Genomic DNA, 18,076 nt, shown 5'->3' on the forward strand with positions numbered 1-18,076 from the left:
CCCTCAGTGGTCTTTGTCAAACCTGGTCATCTCCCCTTAACAATTCACCAAAATCTGATCCTGAGAAGGTCTTACAGTAGCAGAATCACACATTTACATGTTGGTGGTGTGGTCTGTTTTCCAGACTTTACTCCAAAGCCAAAACAGATTAATGGACTATTTCTGCCAGCGCTATTTCATCTCGAATCATCAAAAGCATGAGAGCAAACAGAGGCAGTTTCTCTAGTTTGTGGACTCCGTGTATGCCAAAGACGGCTGTTTCCCTCACCATTCACCCACCGACCTGTTCATGCCCGGAAGGTTACCCCAGAAGTAGCGAGCACGGTGGGCAGCAGACACCTCCTTGGCATCAATCATCACAGGGTTGCACTGACATCAGGTAGAGAGAAAACACCAGTCAGAGAGGAATCAGGCTTAAGATTCTGCAGTCTTTCATGTTAATAGCCTTTAACAACAATTTTAATGATAACAATTTGAACATGTAACATATGTATATAATTACTGCTTCCAGAGTCTGGCCTCAGAGCCACCTGAGGTGGCTTTGCTGTGGATCTCAGAGTCCCCACAACATCGATATGCTGCTGTTTCTGAATGAGCACCAGTCCACAAGCTCTTATGCCAAGGACTAAGGTGGGCATGGCTTGATTGTTGAGTTGGTCATTTGCTCACCGGTGCTGGTTTGTCCTTCAGGAGGATTTAAATGTAATTTTAATGAGATGACACAACTTGAGTTGAATCAACTGGATTTTTGATCTCGAACCACATCTAGTGACGTGTTATGGCCTGGTTAAAGTTAAACGTTCTCAGAATGCCCTGTGGTTATATTACCAGGGTTTATACACATTATATCCAAAATCATTAATTAATTTTCCACACCTGTGAAGAAAATTTTCATGACTATAAATACTCCAAAACATTTTTTTCACAGATGAAAAATTAACACAGAAGTCCAAGTCTAAATTTTCCAGTATACATTTATACTAAAATTTATGACAAGCTACATGGGTTTGATACAACACAAATATGTACTCAAGTAAATCTGTAAGAAGAGATTTCTCTCTGTTTGAAGGACACAAACTTTACGAAAAATGTATTGGTGAAGCTCATATCCACGACTTTCCCTTTTTCTGGCTTAATTTATTTTTTCAAAAACTTTTCAATACCTGGAAATTTATATGATCTAATTCTATAACTTTTCCTGGTTTTTCATGACCATAGCGTTTGACAAATTAGTCGGGCAATTATCTGCAATTTATTTTAATATGTTCGAAGATAGATTCCTTCGCCGACGATTCATTGAGGCTGTCGTGCCAGTAGTACAGCAACGCTTCAGGTGTGATGATGTTCTGTTGCTGTTTGTGCTGTCACTTGCATAAGGAAAAAACAAATTCCTCTTATGAAAAAACATTTCACAGGTCACAGATATTTTTCTATTCCAAATAGTGCAATTAAATCTAGTCAGTTAGGGAAGGAGCAAAATCAAAACCTGCCTCCCTATTTTATTTTAAGATGAGGTCAAAATTATAGATGACCACAAGTCAAATATCATAAAAATATACATTATCACCAATGGAGCATACAAGGTACACTATTCAGTGATTTATGTTCCCTGAGTAACCATCATCATCATAACGATGTACTGTATACCTCATATGTAAAGCATGAGTCATACATGTAAGAACTTGTAGGATTAACTTCATAATTGAATGTGCCAAGTTAAACTCTTGTATTAGAGAGCAAAACTACAAGCGATGAAGCTGACCTCTAAAAAGCGAGATATGTCCCTCTTATCGCTGACGCCCATGGCAACCACATTTTCAAAGAGCCAAAAGAAAGGTCGGTCGTCCCCCGTCTTTGGTCGAGCCTCGTGGAGGAGTCGGTAGAACTCAAAGAACAGGCGGCCAGTGCCCTCTGTGGGATTAAGAGAAGGCATGAAACCATGTGTTGAAGGGATAAGGAGTGATGTTATCTACTTCATGTTGAACCCTACCATAAAGACCTTTTCTTGCTGGATTGACTATAGAGAGGTCATTGCATGGGCTTCCACCAATAACTAGGTCAAAGGGACCCCACTCTTGTATCTGTGTAGAGATAATCAGGATAATAAAGATAGTGGTTGTAAAGTTAATCAGTAAACACAATGATGCAGTTCAGTTCTCACTAGTTTCTAAAATACAACCCCACCCTAAAAAAAAACCAGAAAAAGCAGTTAACTCACATGTTTGCGTGTTACGTTCCTCACATCGCCTACATACATAATGCGACCCTGATGTCGGACTATACCCACAGTGATGGAGTCTTCACAAACCTCGGAGGCTACATAGCGATCCACCTGGATGCCAAGTTCTCTCAGCACCAGCAGCCCTGCACAGGATGAGGTAAAAGATCAGATGGAGTATAAGGAACGAAGCAAAGACACGCAACAGTTCAGGTTTAAAGGCAGAAACGCAGTCAAGTTATATTTACAGCTCAGTTATACAATATAATTTGACCAGTGTCATTGTACTAGTTTACTGTACATGAATAGAGAAGAATCGATTTATTCACTTTCTGGAATGGTGGATGGCGGTACGCCCCCATACAGCTGGTTCAAATCAGGCTTTCTCCCAGTTCACATTTGGATTCATGTGCCAAACAAATTAGAAAGCAATAAACTAGAAAAACTGACAATTCCTCAAGCAGAGACAGCATCAAGTTCATCTTATGTTTATAGAAATGCATTTTTTTTGTTGTAGATTTGCCTTCGGGGTGCACTATTTTATTTCCAGGTTAAACTTTGACTTTGAAAACATACAATTTCAGACAGATTAACATATTTAAATGTATTTTAAAAAGGTTCAATCTTAGTCAGACTCATGTTATAATTTGACTTTTTTCTAACATCGTGTCAACAGCTTTGAGATGTCAACGAAATACTGGCCCGACTGAAAATTCAAATTCAAAACAAACAGACTGATTTGTGGATGTATGGAGATGTCCCAATTATTACTTAACAAAAAATACACGGAAAAAAACTGAAAGGGATACATTCCCCATCTCTGTATATTCACTATGATGACTATGAATTTCATACCAGACGTTTGTAAGCTTTTCTACTTAAAGACCATAGTTGTAACGAGCCAGGCCCATTAAAAAGGATCTCTAATTATTTTGGAAAATCTATTGTAACAAAATGATCTATTTCAAATATATCAGTGAAAATCAATGACAGGCCCCTGAAATTAAGTAAAAACAAAAAAAACCAACAAGCTCTTTAAAATGTTATGGTGTTGTGACATCATTCATCACAAAACAACTGAATTTTAGTGCTTAGCTTGCCGAACTGTGCATCTCAAATTGATGATGTTATTGGGAGAGGATTTTATGTGAAACATATATTTCCACTATATTTTTTGATAAATATTCAACTTTGCTAAAAATTACATTTTTTAATGAAATTTTTGATGTAGAACTCAATCAAAATTGTGAAGAAAACAATAGCGACTTGGTTTAAATAATGAAACCAGGACATCAGAACATGTAGGAAGAGCTGATCAGAAGAAGGGTATCCAATCTTGTCTAACCTGTTGCTATGCCATCAAATAGCGACAGGACACGAATCGGCTTCCTCTTCTCCACCATGACTGGGGGATAAAGCTTTGGTGGATCCTGCAACAAAGCACCAAAAGAGGGAGGAATAAAAATGAGACACGCAGGAATAAATTTCCTCAGGAAGATAGTCGTCAGGGTTTATAGAACGGGTGTGCTTCACTTACAAAATCTTGGTCATGATTATTTGCAAAAAAGTGCTGCAGACGACTGGGCCAGTCAGTGCGACGCTCTAGCAGACCAAACACACCCTTCTGACCGCACATGTAGCAGTTCCACGGGTCCTCTTTGATGGCAGCGAGGGCTGCTCCTTGACCAACCAGAAGGTCAACGCACTCCACACAGAAACACCTGAAGATAGAAAGTGGAGGTACGGGGTGACATAGCTCTCTATTCAGTGACAGCATGTTCAGTAAAATACTAGTTATTCTGATTAAAAGGTTTGTCAGCCGTCTAAAAAAGGCTATAGAACACAACTGTGCTGATGGAAGTAACTGCCCATTAATGTTTCAAACATCTAAAGGATGTTTCCTTTCCTGAAACGTGCCATTTAAAGTTGTGCAGCAGCTGCACTTGTGGACACCAGTGGGGTAAATAAAGCACACGAGCTCATTTGATCATATTGATACGTAGGGGAGAAATGTTATCTATTGAATGGATCCACATTAGCTGCTGCCTTGGAAACCTCTATTCTTCCTGGGGTCCATGAAGAGCATACAACAAAATGGATGTGAGACATATTGTAACATAATGTGAAGGGAAGAAAAGTGACCTGAAACTGAGACTGAAATTATTATTATTTTTTAAATAAGGTGAAAGATATTACTCAGACATTCACTGTGTTAAAGGTTGACTTCATTACCATGAACATTCACATCTGGACCCACACCAGATGCGTTCAAGGGATACTTCACCCAAAAATGATTAAACCTTGAGCAATTGCTCAGCATTACACTTCTTAGATTCAAGTTTTCCCTCCTAAGCACTACATTATAAAACCAGCACATTTCGATTTTGGTATTTTTTAGCTCAAATGAGAAATGTCAAACACCGGATGAAGATAACTTGGTTCTACCGGTTGATGCATTTGACAGTTTTAATAGTATATTAGTATTCGGTATCTTATCACATGTAACTAAAGTGCTGGAGCGCTCAAGTAGGACTATCGGATGAAGGCGCTCTCAGTTGTGTTCTGTTTTTAGAGCCACAATGACACACTACCATGCAGGAACAAACACCTGCATTGCAACTCATTTCCCCCGCTCGATTTCCCTGGAGGTACTTTCCCTGCATCTACACCTGAGAGATGCGGTTGTGCTCTATCTACTTCATCATGTGATCCATCATGCTCCTACAACACTGCAAAACGTCATGACTGCAAACCATGCGACTTCGTGGTGCATTCACTTACATCTCATAAACTCCTACAAGGTTGTTTAAAATAGAACAGTTTATATTCCATTTTCCTGTTGCAATTTTCTACACTGTCCTAATGATTCTCTGACAAGATCTGTACTGTAAATATGCTGGGCTATTGAGAGAGAGTATTAACCAAATGAACCCTTATAAGCAGGAGTCCATGAGAGGTTCTAAATACTGGTTTTCGATAGTTTTTGCTTAAATGCACAGCCCTAGCTGATGGAATTGTAAGTTTGATTTAGCGCTGACACACTGGCAAGGACATCTGTTACTTTTGACTAATACTGCAAGTGTGATATTATTCACAATATTACACGGAATCAACATTTTTGTTTTATTTACTCACATTTGAACTGAAATCCATATTGAAAAGACAGTGTTATCATGCAAGGATCTGTAGTTTCATGTCTATCGGAACAAAGCTTCTTGAGACAACTTTATCAAAGACAGAAGTACTTTTTTTTTCATTTATTCACACATAAACATTAAATCACAGTCTGTCCCCTAAAATGATGGAGTGATGATAGATGGTTGGACCCTTCTACATCAGGTCATTTATGTCTGTGGGCAGGTCCTCAATGGTGGTGCTGTAGAAGGTCTCAATGTCCTTCAGGGCTCGTCTGCATTCCTTGGTCACCAGGGTGATGGCAGTTCCTCTTCGTCCAAACCGACCTCCTCGACCAATCCTGTGGAGGTAGATCTCCCTCTTTGTTGGGAGGTCATAGTTTATGACCAGAGACACTTGTTGTACATCAATGCCTCTGGCCAGAATGTCTGTTGTGATCAGGACCCTGCTGGATCCTGAGCGGAACTCCCTCATAATCACGTCCCTCTGGCTCTGGTCCATCTCAGCATGCAGTGCAGAGACGGTGAATCCTCTTGACTCCATCTGCTGAGTCAGCCACTCCACTTTCCTGCGAGTGTTTGTAAAGATGATCGCCTGTGTTATGGTAAGGGATGTGTAAAGGTCCATCAGGGTGTCCAGCTTCCATTCTTCCCTTGTGACATCAATATAAAACTGGCGGACGCCCTCCAGGGTCAGCTCCTCCGTCTTCACCAGGATCCTCACAGGATCCCGCATGAACTTCTTTGTAACCGCCAGTACGTCAGACGGCATTGTGGCAGAGAAGAGCACCACCTGTGCTCTGCTTGGCAGGACTTGGAAGAGGTCATAAATTTGTTCCTTAAAGCCTCGGCTGAGCATTTCGTCAGCCTCATCCATAATGAACATTTTGATGCTCCTTGAACAAAGATGTCCGCGGTTGAACATATCGAGGACTCGACCGGGGGTCCCCACAACAATCTGAGGGGCTTCGTTCCTCAGCCTCTGGGCCTCTTGATGGATGCTGGTGCCTCCAGTGCAGGCATAGCAGGTGACTCCCATGTAGTCACCCAGAGCCAGCACCACTTGCTGGATCTGCTGAACGAGCTCCCTGGTGGGGGCCACAATCAGAGCTTGAGTGGCCCTGTGCCTCAGGTTGATCTTCTGGAGAATAGAAATTGCAAATGCAGCGGTTTTGCCAGTGCCAGACTGGGACTGGGCGATCACATCATAACCCTCGATACAGGGTATGATGGCTTTCTTCTGTATAAGAGATGGCTTTTCCAAACCATAACTATAAATTCCCCGAAGCAGAGCACCACGCAGGTCCATGCGATCAAAACTGCCCACTGTGTGGTTCCAGTTGCTCTCAATGACTGGACCATTGTCTCGCTTACGATGGTTGGTTGGCATTGGTGCAAAAGAAGTTGAATGACCCTGATGCACTCGACCAGATGGACAAAAAGTTCTTGATGTCATAATGCACCAAGGAGGAGGTTTACTGAATGTTGAAGCTGAGTGTTCTCTTACATCGTTTCCTACCTTGATCTCATTCGGTGTTGTCATCCTGTCATGTCATTCTGTGATGTCACCCTGTCATGTCATTCTATGATGTCATCCTGTCATCTCATTCTATGATGTCATTCTGCAATCTTAATTCTGGGATCACATTCGGAATTATGAGGTCAAGTTCAGAATTCTGAATGTGTTCTCATTCTGTGATCACAAGCAGATTGTGAAGTTTAAAGTTAAAGAATTCTGTGATACTCTTTGATCCGATTTTAACGACTGACTCTGATCTCTGACTCTGATCCAGCAGTTCTCACTTCCGTCTAACACTGAAGGATGTCAGAGATTAAAGTGATGTCAGCAAGTGAGAGATGGGAGAGCAGATTATGGCAGAAAAATCAGTCACGATTAGCTGAACAGATACTGAACTCTTGTTTATCAAACACAGTTATTCTTTTTTGTAGAACACCATATTTGTCAATTGCTGACACTTTCAACACAAAGCTATCTCTGAGCTGTTTGCCTTGGTTAAGTCAATCTACCTCACTCACTCATCAGCTGATCTCTCTCTCGCTCTCTCCCCCTCCCCCTCCATCTGACACCTCATCCAAAACAAGTTAGTAGTTCCTTCAATAATTAAAATCAAAGTGTGGTGAGTTAAGGGATGTTGGTTGACATAAATAATAACAGATTAACATGAGATGGATCCGTTATGTTTCATCTCTGTAGGATTTGAGGAACATGCAATCATATGTTGCTTACAATAAATTTGACCTGTTGAGGGTACATATGCCAGTTAAAGACTTCACATTCTTGATTAATGTGAGCATAAACTGGCACAGACATCAGGGAAGTTAGACCTGAAATCAAGCATCACATTAAACACATTTAAATGTGTTAAAAAAGGTAACCAGAACCATAAAGAACCAAACTTCAGTCGATTAAACTGATTTGTCATATTTCCTTGTGGTGCAGCCACAAGCTTGTTGCTCACTGTTTTAGTCCATTGTAAAGTGTTTCCAGATGACCGATTCATCATCTTCATAGGCACAACATGATGTGTTCCCCCCACTTCGAAACATGAGTTGAAACTGAAACCGTTCTGTGTTTGTAGGAGAACCAGAGCGCACTGCTGGCTGCTAAGGAGGGTGTTCCTCATTTACAATACAAGACAAATTACAACACGCCATAGTACGAGTCAAAGTAATAATTCATCCATCCATTTTCTACCACTTATGCTGTTGAGGGTCGCGGGGGGGCTGGAGCCTATCCCAGATGCCTTCGGGCGAGAGGTGGGGTTCACCCTGGACAGGTCGCCAGTCCATCACAGGGCCAACACATAGAGACAGACAACCATTCACACTCACAGTCACACCCACAGTCAATTTAGAGTGTCTGATTAACCTCGTCCCGTCTTGCAAGTCTTTGGACTGTGGGAGGAAGCTGGAGTACCAGACAGAACCCACACAGACACAGGGAGAACATGGAGACTCACACAGAAAGATCCTGTGCTGGAGCCAGGGCTCAAACCTGGAACCCTCTATTTAAGATTATTTCATTTTCGGGATTGTGGGGACCTGAAATCGTAATTTCAATTCAATTGATTGACCAGATCGATGAAGGCACCTGACTTAGCTGCCACGGGATTTCTGATTCAACTCAAAGTTTCTGTTATGTTTGTGTGCACTAAAAATAGAAATGATACATTGCACAGTTGCCTTTGGGTAACATGACAACACTCAGTGAACACAGACTGAGAAACTTTTGGCTTCTAACAATTTTGAAAAGTCGCGCCTGCAAGCCGAAAGTTTTATTTCAGCTAAGATGAGTGGAAGGTTGTATTTAGGCAACATTCAAGGTAGAACTACCTCTGCTGTTGGTAAGAATGTATTAAATGATTTTGATCTAAATGCTGATCAAAATAAGTGTGATTAGGATTTTCAGGGCTCATCAGTGAGAGTTTGCATTTGTGAATAAAAATAGATGTGCGTGAAGTGTAAAATGCATTAAGTGAGCATGTGTACAAATGAAAAGTTATGTTCAGATTGCAGTTACTATAGATAATGGCCAACACCACCATTTTTCCATGGTTCAGATAGTTCCAGTCATAAAAAATAGTTGTCTGAGGCTCTTATTCAAGTGGTGAAATGATGAATAATTAATGGGAAAAATATTAATTAGGCTTCATTCTTGCTGCACGGTGGTCTGCTAACAGCTTAATGTTCAGTTGCCTGACACACTGACATCTGCTGCAGTCCTGTGTTTTTACACCCAGTTTGTTGAGATTATGGCTATCAGTCACAGAATGTTTCTTTTTTTCATTATTAATTGCACTTAGAAACTGTAGAGTTGTACCCAGACAACAGTATTTTATTTATCCTTTTTCAGAGTGAGAATGAGAGAAAATGAGAAAAAAATCCCAGCCCTTTACCAGGTTTATAGGGGGTGAAGACGTCTAGGGTTTAGCCTGGACCTCTTGAAGTAAGCTCGGGGAATCACCCTCACAAATGATTAATTTTTCTTTAAAGGTGTTTTTATGCTTTTGTTGTTTGTTTGTGTTTTTACAGTCAAAGTAAATGTCTTTATCGTCATAAATCTTAAGATACACCACAGAAACAGCTAGTTACCTCCACAATTAATTATAAAAAGAGCTGAAAAATGTATAGAACGTTGAAATTAGTTTCTAGGAAAATTAATTTGAGGTCCTGACTTAGTATTCATGGCTGTGTGTGTGCATATGCAAGTTAAGCCAAGAGTACTTATGTAGATGAGTTAATACTGTTAATAAATTTATACAGATTACATAATACAGATACAAGCAGAAATAAAAACATAATTGAGCCTGTTCAAACAAATTATTTGGCTTGTAAGTGTTTCCTTGTATCCATTTATTAAGGAAAAACACTTAATTAAGATCCAGTTTATTGGGCTGCTAAATTTATTTCTGTGCTTCTTTGGAAAAAACTGAGCAGAGCTCTATGTTCACTGTAATCTAGGAATCCTATGAGACTGTAATTATATACGTGCACACTTGTTTAAGACTTCACTGTAATCAAGGACGGACATCAATTTTACAGGTAATATAATAGTGTTCATCCTTGTTCTTACCTGTCCATATACACATCTATATACATCCCGCTTGTATCTGTGAACAGAAGTAGTATGACCAGGTGATTAGAGAGCAGAACCCAGTAGAACCTCACCGGCAACAGTTGTTGTTTCCACACATGAGAACCTCTCGACCTCCGCAGCAGATAGTGCAGTACGACTGGTAACCATCGTCGTCATACTGATATGCACACTCTAGGAAGCAGTTCTGTAAAATAACACAACACAATCAAACAAGTCAGATCATCTTTGGGCTAAAATTAAGTGTTATTTGCTTTTAAAGGAACCGTGATATTTTCACAAGCCAGTAGTTGCAGTTGGTTTTCATTGGACCCTATTTTATGGATGGCCGAGCTGGCGCTCAGTTAGCCGCAAGTGTCACTGCTCGTTTCAAATTGACACAAATGACATTTTTTTTGCCAAGCTCCTTCACCCTTAAACTCATCACCGGCCTCTTCCACCTCCCCCAGCCACCCGCTCCCACCTGCTGCTACCACAGCTAATGCTAGCCGCCGCCTATTTTCACCCCCAGAATATATCTTGGTAGGTGACTCCATCGTTACGTCCGTCACTATTCCTAATGGCATGACATATTCTTTCTCCGGTGCAAAAGCCTGTGATTTACACTTACAAATCCCTGCCATCACTAAGCATCATCCATGTACCCACACCGTTACTATGCATGTGGATACGAATGACCTCAGGTGTAGGCAATCAATCAAGCTCCAGAGTGATTATGAACTTCTAGCAGTGACGATCACAGCCTTGGAAAAATTTGCATTTTCTCGGGCTTAATCCCCACCCTCAGAAAGAGCTCTGAGATGTTTCGCTGTCTCTACAGGGCAAATCAATGGCTAAGCAACTTCTGCTTAGCATGTGGACATGGCTATATCAGTCACTTTGACTCATTTTAGAACATGAATGAACTGCATAAACATGATAATCTCCACCCCAGCAATAAGGGACTTACAGCTCTGGCCTCTTAACTTCTCCTGCCATCTATCCAGTGTTGCAGACTGATGCCATCCCTCTGTTCCTTCAAGCCCACTCATCACTGCCACTCCAGCTCTCTCACCTGCCCAATTTGCTGATTGTGCAGCAGCAAACTCCCAATGTATGGAAGACCAGGAAAGCCAAAAATGCTCTTCCTGTGTCCCCATCCCTGTCATTATAAATCGAAGAACACAGGGACAGACATCCTTCCCTAACCATTGTTTTTAATTCCATTGGTTCTACCATTTCAGACATGATCAATCTTTCCCTTTAATCTGGCTCTGTCCCAAGCCATTTTAAACATGCTATGGTTCAGCCTCAGCTGAAAAAAAACAAATTCGGATCCCAGCCTTCCAACTAACTACAGGCCTACATCCAAGCTGGTGTTGTTGTCAAAACTACTGGAAAAAGTTGTTGCAAAGCAGCTCACAGATGTTTTGGAAGCACATAATGTGTAGGATGCCTTTCAATCAGGTTTTCGTAAACTACACTCTACTGAAACAGCTCTTCTGAAGGTCACAAATAATATTGTGATAGCTGCTGATGATAGGATGTGCTCTTTATTTGTTTTCCTAGATCTCAGCTCTGCTTTTGATACCGTCAATCATGCTTCTTTCTTAAATAGGCTTTATCTGTCAAATGGTATTTCCAGGACTGCCTTGATTTGGTTTAAATCTTATCTTGCTGACAGAAGTTTCTCGGTCTCTGTGGGTCAGTTCGTGTCAAACACAGCACCTCTGTCATGTGGTGGTCCCACAAGGTTCTGTTTTGGGCGCCGTGTTGTTCTCTCTATATATGCTGCCTCTCCAACCGATTATTAGCAGTTTTAGAGTTATCTCTTATAATTTTTATGCGGATGACATTCAGATATATCTTTCTTTTAAACCAAACAATTTTAACCAATTGTCCATTTTAAACAAATGTTTGGATGCAATTAAGATTTGGATGGGTGGTAACTGTCCTCAATTAAATTCAATGAAGAAGGAAATCCTGATAGTCGCTCCAGAAAATCAAATCCCAAACATCAAACAGTATATGGGGTCATTAAGCACCTGTGCTCAGCACAGACTCCAAAATTTAGGTGTCATATTTAACCAAACTCTGTTACTCGACAATCATGTCAGGCACTTTGTGAGATCATGTTTTTTCCAATTAAGGAATATTGCTAAATTAAGATCTGTGGTAACCAAGGTTGAGATGGAGATGGTTGTTGATGCTTTTATTTCTTCTCGTTTAGATTATTTTAACTCTCTTACCTGTTTAAATCAGACCTCTTTAAATTGCCTCTAAAATGTCCAGAATGCAGAAGCCCAGCTTTTAACTAGTCGTTATAAGAGATAACACAACCCTCCAAATATCTCCTCTCTTCATTGGCTTACCATTAAATTTCATATGTACTGTAAATACTGGTGCTGACTTTCAGAGCTTTGCATGGCCAAACACTACTATACCTTACGGCCCACCTTATGCACCAAATCAGACTCTTAGATCGTCACACCAATCATGACTATCTGTCCCTCAAACCCATTGTAAAACCAGAGGTGACCGTGCTTTTCAAGCTTTTGTGCCCAATTTATGGAATACTCTGCCTTCATAACTGCATTCTCTTGACTCCTGTGAAGGCTTCATGAAGCAGCTGAAAAAATTTATATTCAGACAGGCTTTTGGTTACACTTGCATTTATTGTGTCTCTGCGTTGCTGCTATGTTTTTAACTTGTCAGTCCCGGTGCTGTTTTGTTCCTGTTGTTAATTTTATTTATGTATCTATATATAGGTATATTATCATCCATCCATCGTCATCTTCCGCTTATTCCTACACATTAAGGGGGGCTGGAGCCTATCCCAGCGTCAACGGGCGAGAGGCGGGGTTCACCCTGGACAGGTCGCCAGTCCATCACAGGGCCAACATAGAGAGACGAACAACCATTCACACTCACATTCATACCTCCGGTCAGTTTAGAGAATTCAATCAGCCTAGTCCCCAATTGCATGTTTTTGGATGGTGGGAAGAAGCCGGAGTACAAGGAGAGAACCCACACAGGAACAGGGAGAACATGCAAACTCCACACAGAAAGATCCCGTGCCCGAGCCGGGACTCAAACCCGGAACCTTCTTCCTGTGAGGCCACAGTGCTAATCACTGCACCACCGTGCAGCCGTATATTATCATTCTTCTTCTTCTTATAATCATTAGCATTAGCTTGTCTTTCTTAACCTCCTTTTTAATTGTGTGTCTTTTAATGTAAAGCACTTGTGATTGGGATTTTATATCTGTTAAGGGTGCTATATGAATAAACTTTACATACCTACTTACTTAAACTTGCAAATAAAATTGTGCTCCACCTGCACTGACAGGTGCTGAAGTATGTTAATGAGGCATGGCCCAGCACAACCATGGTACATTGCTATTTTAAGACACTAGAAAACTTTTGCACCATGGATCAAAAACAGGCTGGTCTTTGGTCAGAGGCGTTATGCACTATTTAAAAGGCATGTCAATCAGACGAGCAGATGCTCAGCATTGAATATGGCTCGACTGATGTCTGGCAACTTGGAAAGATTTGCAGCAACCTCTTCTCAGGCCTGATTCACCTGCAGTGGTTTCGGTGGATGCCTGCTGCTCCCTTATAAAACATATGGTGTATGCACAAGCCTTTCCCTCGTGCACGTATCTTCAGCAGGGAAGCACTTGCTTCTACTGACTTGATATACGTCTTTCACTGAAATAGCTGCACGTCAAGTTTTATGAATGATGTGACTCCCTTTTTACACCACACCGTGGTTTGCGCTGATTACTCGCCTTCTAAATACCAAAATGAGGCTGCACACACACAGTAGCACACCTCATGTATAGTGCCTTCCGCCAACAGCCTGGCACTGTAGATCGCTTAAATAGGGCCCATTGTTTTAATGACCTCTATCACAGCTTACCTTGCAGCTCTGGCACATTCCTCCAGCAAACAGTGGGTGTTCCAGGCTGACATTCAGACTTCCACAGGAGATACAGATGTCTGTCAAGAGAAGTGCAATGTGTCACGATTTATCCATCTGAGGTCAGAGATGTGTGAAAGCTCCCAACTTCACACTTCAATGAAATTTGAGCAGCTGTGGCGCGAGACTAATTCGAATGAGCTTAGCTGACATGTTTGAGCCAGAAAGGCAACAAACGTGACAGAAATATTATTCTTTCTTCTTTAAACTCGGGTCAGAGTGCAGGAGTTTTAAACCCAGACTTGAATTCTGGTATAATCACACACTTAGGGATAACCTTTGCAGATGTTCTATCCTCTTAGCTCAGACATACACACTAAAAGATTTGAAAATATTGGTGCATCTCACACTTTTAAGATTATGGGCCAGAGGGAGCAGTGCATAGCATCATTTCACCTCTCTTATGTGACCTAATGAGTAAGCAGATGTAAATAAAATGGAGACAATTTCTAGCGCTGTAGTAATGATTTGCTGTGAGAAAAACACAGAAGTCCAATTGGATCCAGATGTAGAAATGCTGGGGGAGACACAGTCAGTCAGAAAATCAGAAATCCTTTATTAATCCCCTGCGGGAAATTGTTGGATTGCAGTGCTCCAATTCACAGTAAAGATAAATAAGGAGGAAGTAACCTATCAAAGATATAGATAAGATAAATAGAAATGAAACACAATATCAAAAACAGTAGTACAAACAATATATATCGTAAAGGAAAAAAATAGAAAATCAAGAAGGTAAGGAGGTATCTTTGTACAAATTTACAATTTTACACTGGTGAAAGGGGTTATTCAAACTCAGGGTTCTTCAGCAACAAGTAGGAGTGAATATTTTATAGTTGTTAGTTAGTTGGTAGGAGGGGCATCAGACCCCAAATCTGCCTGCTCATCCTCTAGTGTGCACCCAGAATTGCTCTTGCCATTTTATAGACACTGTTGCCGCTGCATGGAAGGACACATGAAGGACAGATCACTTACCCTCTATGCTGCGGCACTTTTGTCTCACTTCATAAACAAGCCGCTCTGAAAATACAAGACGAGATGCCGCAAATGAGAAGAGCAAACTCGGAAAATCTACATCCATGCCTAGTCAACCGGTTAACAATTGTCTTCCAAATTACAGAATAATACAGTACACGGCACGTGTAAGTTGAGAAATATAAAGCCAAAAACAAGCCCCGTCCGATAGTAACAGTGCTAAAAAAGCTACAAATATTGCATGCATGTCAACGGATATTGATGCTTGTAGATGAGTCTATATTTAGATGGATAAAACATGTTTTTCTGCTGTACCTGCTCCCAAACAGCGTGATGCTGAGTGTCAGATCTGCGCTCGGCTCTCTGCAAGGAAGTCTACTAAATGAAAATAAGAACCCCACTACTGATGACAACATCATCAACCCCCGCATCGATAAACTGAAATATCCCTTTAAGAGCTGTAGAGTCAGAAGCTTTTAAGCAAAACCAAAACAGCACTTGACTCATGCTCATAAACAAAGTCCACATTTTTAGTGGTGGATGAGAACATTCACGTTTTTTTTTTTTTCAGATTTTCTGAAAATGCAGTTAAATTTGGGATATATTTGGATGGAATATATTTACAGTACATTCAGAATGCCGCTGTAAATATTTTAATTAGTTTGGATTAAGTGTGAGTATATCTCTCTTGTTCTTGCTGTCCTCTTTTGGCTACCAGTCAGGCAGAGGTAGAGTTATAAATTCTTGCTATTTGTTTTGAAATCACTCCATGGTTTGGACCCCTTCTTACCTGTCTGACCTGTTAACCCTTTATACCCCACTGCATTCTTCAAACCGTTTTGTGGCGGAAACTTAGGGGTGACTGAACCATTCAAAGCCGTGATCAAGCCTCACCTTTTCAGTTCAGCTCAGCTTATTCTGAGATACTTGTGTAATAATTTATTTGATCTTTTTTTATCCCTATTAACCCTGTAATTATTAATCCTATTTGATGCCTGGGTGAGGGCTTGTTTTTCCATCTTACATGTGTTTTTGAGTGTGTGTGTTTGTTGTGTGTGTTTGCATATGTTTGCGCACCTCTTTTGTTGTATTAAACATAATATAGAAATAAATCTGCCTTGATTTGACTTGTATCAGCTCCTTTTAGCAGGGTAATGCTTCGGTGAGTGCCCCATTGCCAAGACATTGTACCATAAAACTAACGCCAGTTCACATCACTCAGCTCCATCTGAAATCTACAACTCTAATGGAGCGCTCTTCCCAGCACTACTTCTCTGACCACTTACTCTAATGCTCCTATCAGCTTTGTCCTTCCCCAAAGGAGTAGAATATATAAGCAGTATTTAACAATAATAAATGAGGCAGCTTACCTCGTGTCCTTTCATCAATGATGTCCTTGACCTTGGGTTTCTCTGCTGTGCTTTTGCGAGGCTTTTTAGCTGGAGGGGGTGTATAGGCTGCTGCTTCTGGCTCCACCCACATCTCAGGATAAACCTCTTTGTATGGGTTTCGCTCTTCTGGGGTCCACAGCATATGAGATAATTAATAGAATGAATTATTAAACCATGTGCTTACTTACAGCAATTTCTAGCTCAAGACATCTATTAATATAGTGACAACACATCAAGCTGCTTCATATTAGCTTCCTCTTACCCTCGGGTGGCTCTAAGCCCTTGGGTCCAGTGGGCTGAAATCCTGACATAGCCCACTCAATCATCTGCTTGTTCAGCATTTCCACTGATTTGGAGGTTTCTGTCTCATCACTGTCAGGACAGGCCACAAATGCTTTGCCTGCCCGGCTGCTAGCCACCTATGAACAGATTTGAAATATTTTTGACAGATCTCATTCTCAGCTAGGGATTTTAAGCGATTCAACCAAAAAGTTTAATTTGCATATTTGTGTATTGAAGACGTTTTTAACCCCTGTATGACTTTTGGAGTTTTCCAGAATTCAGAAAAAGAAAAAATAATCCACAAACACTTTGATTTGAGTTGAAAACAAACTAAAACAATTCTGCTTCACTGCAACTGAGAACAACTGTGAATGACTTCAGCTCAATGTGCAGGCTGGTCATCATCATACTTCAGTCAGACAACTCACAACTTAAAGTGTTTCTTTGAGTTGCAAGATATATTTTGGCATCTCATCAATTGAGATTCACCAATTGTTTCAAAAAATATATACATATATTTGGGAGTGATGCGCGGTTATTCAGAAACCCCATTACATTTTTACTGTTGTTAGTAGTTGCTTTGCATTTACTTCAAGCTAAAAATACTGTATGTGGCTGGAGTCACCAACAAGCCCTGCAGGGGGTAAAAACACCTTCATGGCAAATAACTCTGAGTCCCTGAAAATCAAATTAAAAATTTAAGTTTGACGTTTCTCATGAAAGAGAGTGTTACTTTTCTTTCGTTTACATATAACATTCAAATTTGGTGGATGCTAAAAAGTTAACTGCCCTGACTCGAACTACAAAATGTGCATCGCACATACAAAACAATTTTTAACTTTTACAAAGTTTTCATAATTAAGTGGGACTCACCTGCAGCACCTCAAAGATAGCTTTCTTATACATGGGCTGCTTGTTGTAAGTTGGTTGGTGAAAGGCATTGTTGAAGGAACTTAAAGGCAAGAGTTTCTCTACACAAACCTGCAGAAAAACACAAAGAAAATGTTGTTACCGTTCACTGCTGGGAGCTGTTAATGGTAAAATGTTTAAAAAAAAAAAAATTCAGTAACAAAATACTTATGATTTACTCTATGCTAGCTGATATTGTGCCAAAGCACTTACCACTGAGAATTTTCCATCTCCAAACCACATGACCCATCTGGTTCCCTCAGCGGCTCTGCTTCGTCCCGTCATCCACCAGGAGACGATGCGTCCTGGCCACCATGAGAATCCTCGCAGCTTCCCCCAGACCAGCTCGCCAATGCCAAAACCACGATCGTCCTGCAGCCAAATCACACGCTCAGGGTTGACTTCTGGGTCTAATTATCAAATCACCACTCAATAACCCTCAAAATGGGAGTTATTGGCATTTTTACAAAGATGTAAATAATTAATAAACAATCATCAAAATAGGTAACGGATAATAATTTCTGCCTCGTTGTTTGTTTATCACTCAGCAGGATTACAAAAAATGTCTAAGTCTGATTTTCACCATACTGGG

At 40.7% G+C, this 18,076-nt stretch overlaps 1 protein-coding gene and 1 pseudogene across 11 annotated transcripts in view; both read right to left on the bottom strand.

Moving 5' to 3' along the window:
• Nucleotides 1–18,076, bottom strand: part of dnmt3ab (DNA (cytosine-5-)-methyltransferase 3 alpha b) — a 59,866-nt gene that overhangs the window by 5,869 nt on the left and 35,921 nt on the right. For 7 of the 11 annotated variants that reach the window (XR_015109689.1, XR_015109690.1, XR_015109688.1 and 4 more), the window contains 13 exons: nucleotides 17,698–17,856; nucleotides 17,449–17,556; nucleotides 16,556–16,712; nucleotides 16,273–16,419; nucleotides 14,903–14,947; nucleotides 13,871–13,950; nucleotides 10,042–10,154; nucleotides 3,756–3,939; nucleotides 3,564–3,648; nucleotides 2,219–2,364; nucleotides 1,991–2,081; nucleotides 1,763–1,911; nucleotides 269–369 (listed from right to left, as the gene is read on the bottom strand). Coding sequence is in view for 7 of the 11 variants with exons in the window: in XM_086182028.1 (XP_086038154.1) it covers nucleotides 269–369; nucleotides 1,763–1,911; nucleotides 1,991–2,081; nucleotides 2,219–2,364; nucleotides 3,564–3,648; nucleotides 3,756–3,939; nucleotides 10,042–10,154; nucleotides 13,871–13,950; nucleotides 14,903–14,947; nucleotides 16,273–16,419; nucleotides 16,556–16,712; nucleotides 17,449–17,556; nucleotides 17,698–17,856 (1,565 nt within the window). In the remaining 4 variants the exon portion in view is untranslated. The remainder of the gene's footprint in view (nucleotides 1–268; nucleotides 370–1,762; nucleotides 1,912–1,990; nucleotides 2,082–2,218; nucleotides 2,365–3,563; nucleotides 3,649–3,755; nucleotides 3,940–10,041; nucleotides 10,155–13,870; nucleotides 13,951–14,902; nucleotides 14,948–16,272; nucleotides 16,420–16,555; nucleotides 16,713–17,448; nucleotides 17,557–17,697; nucleotides 17,857–18,076) is intronic. The other 4 variants (XR_015109691.1, XM_086182029.1, XM_086182025.1 and 1 more) reach the window with 1 other exon arrangement.
• Nucleotides 5,239–6,844, bottom strand: LOC147246262 (eukaryotic initiation factor 4A-I pseudogene; annotated as a pseudogene).

Source organism: Aulostomus chinensis, chromosome 17 (assembly GCF_037954235.1).
Source record: "Aulostomus chinensis isolate RoL2024-O1b breed Wild chromosome 17, RoL_Achi_v1.0, whole genome shotgun sequence".
NCBI classification, from domain to species: Eukaryota; Metazoa; Chordata; class Actinopteri; order Syngnathiformes; family Aulostomidae; genus Aulostomus; species Aulostomus chinensis.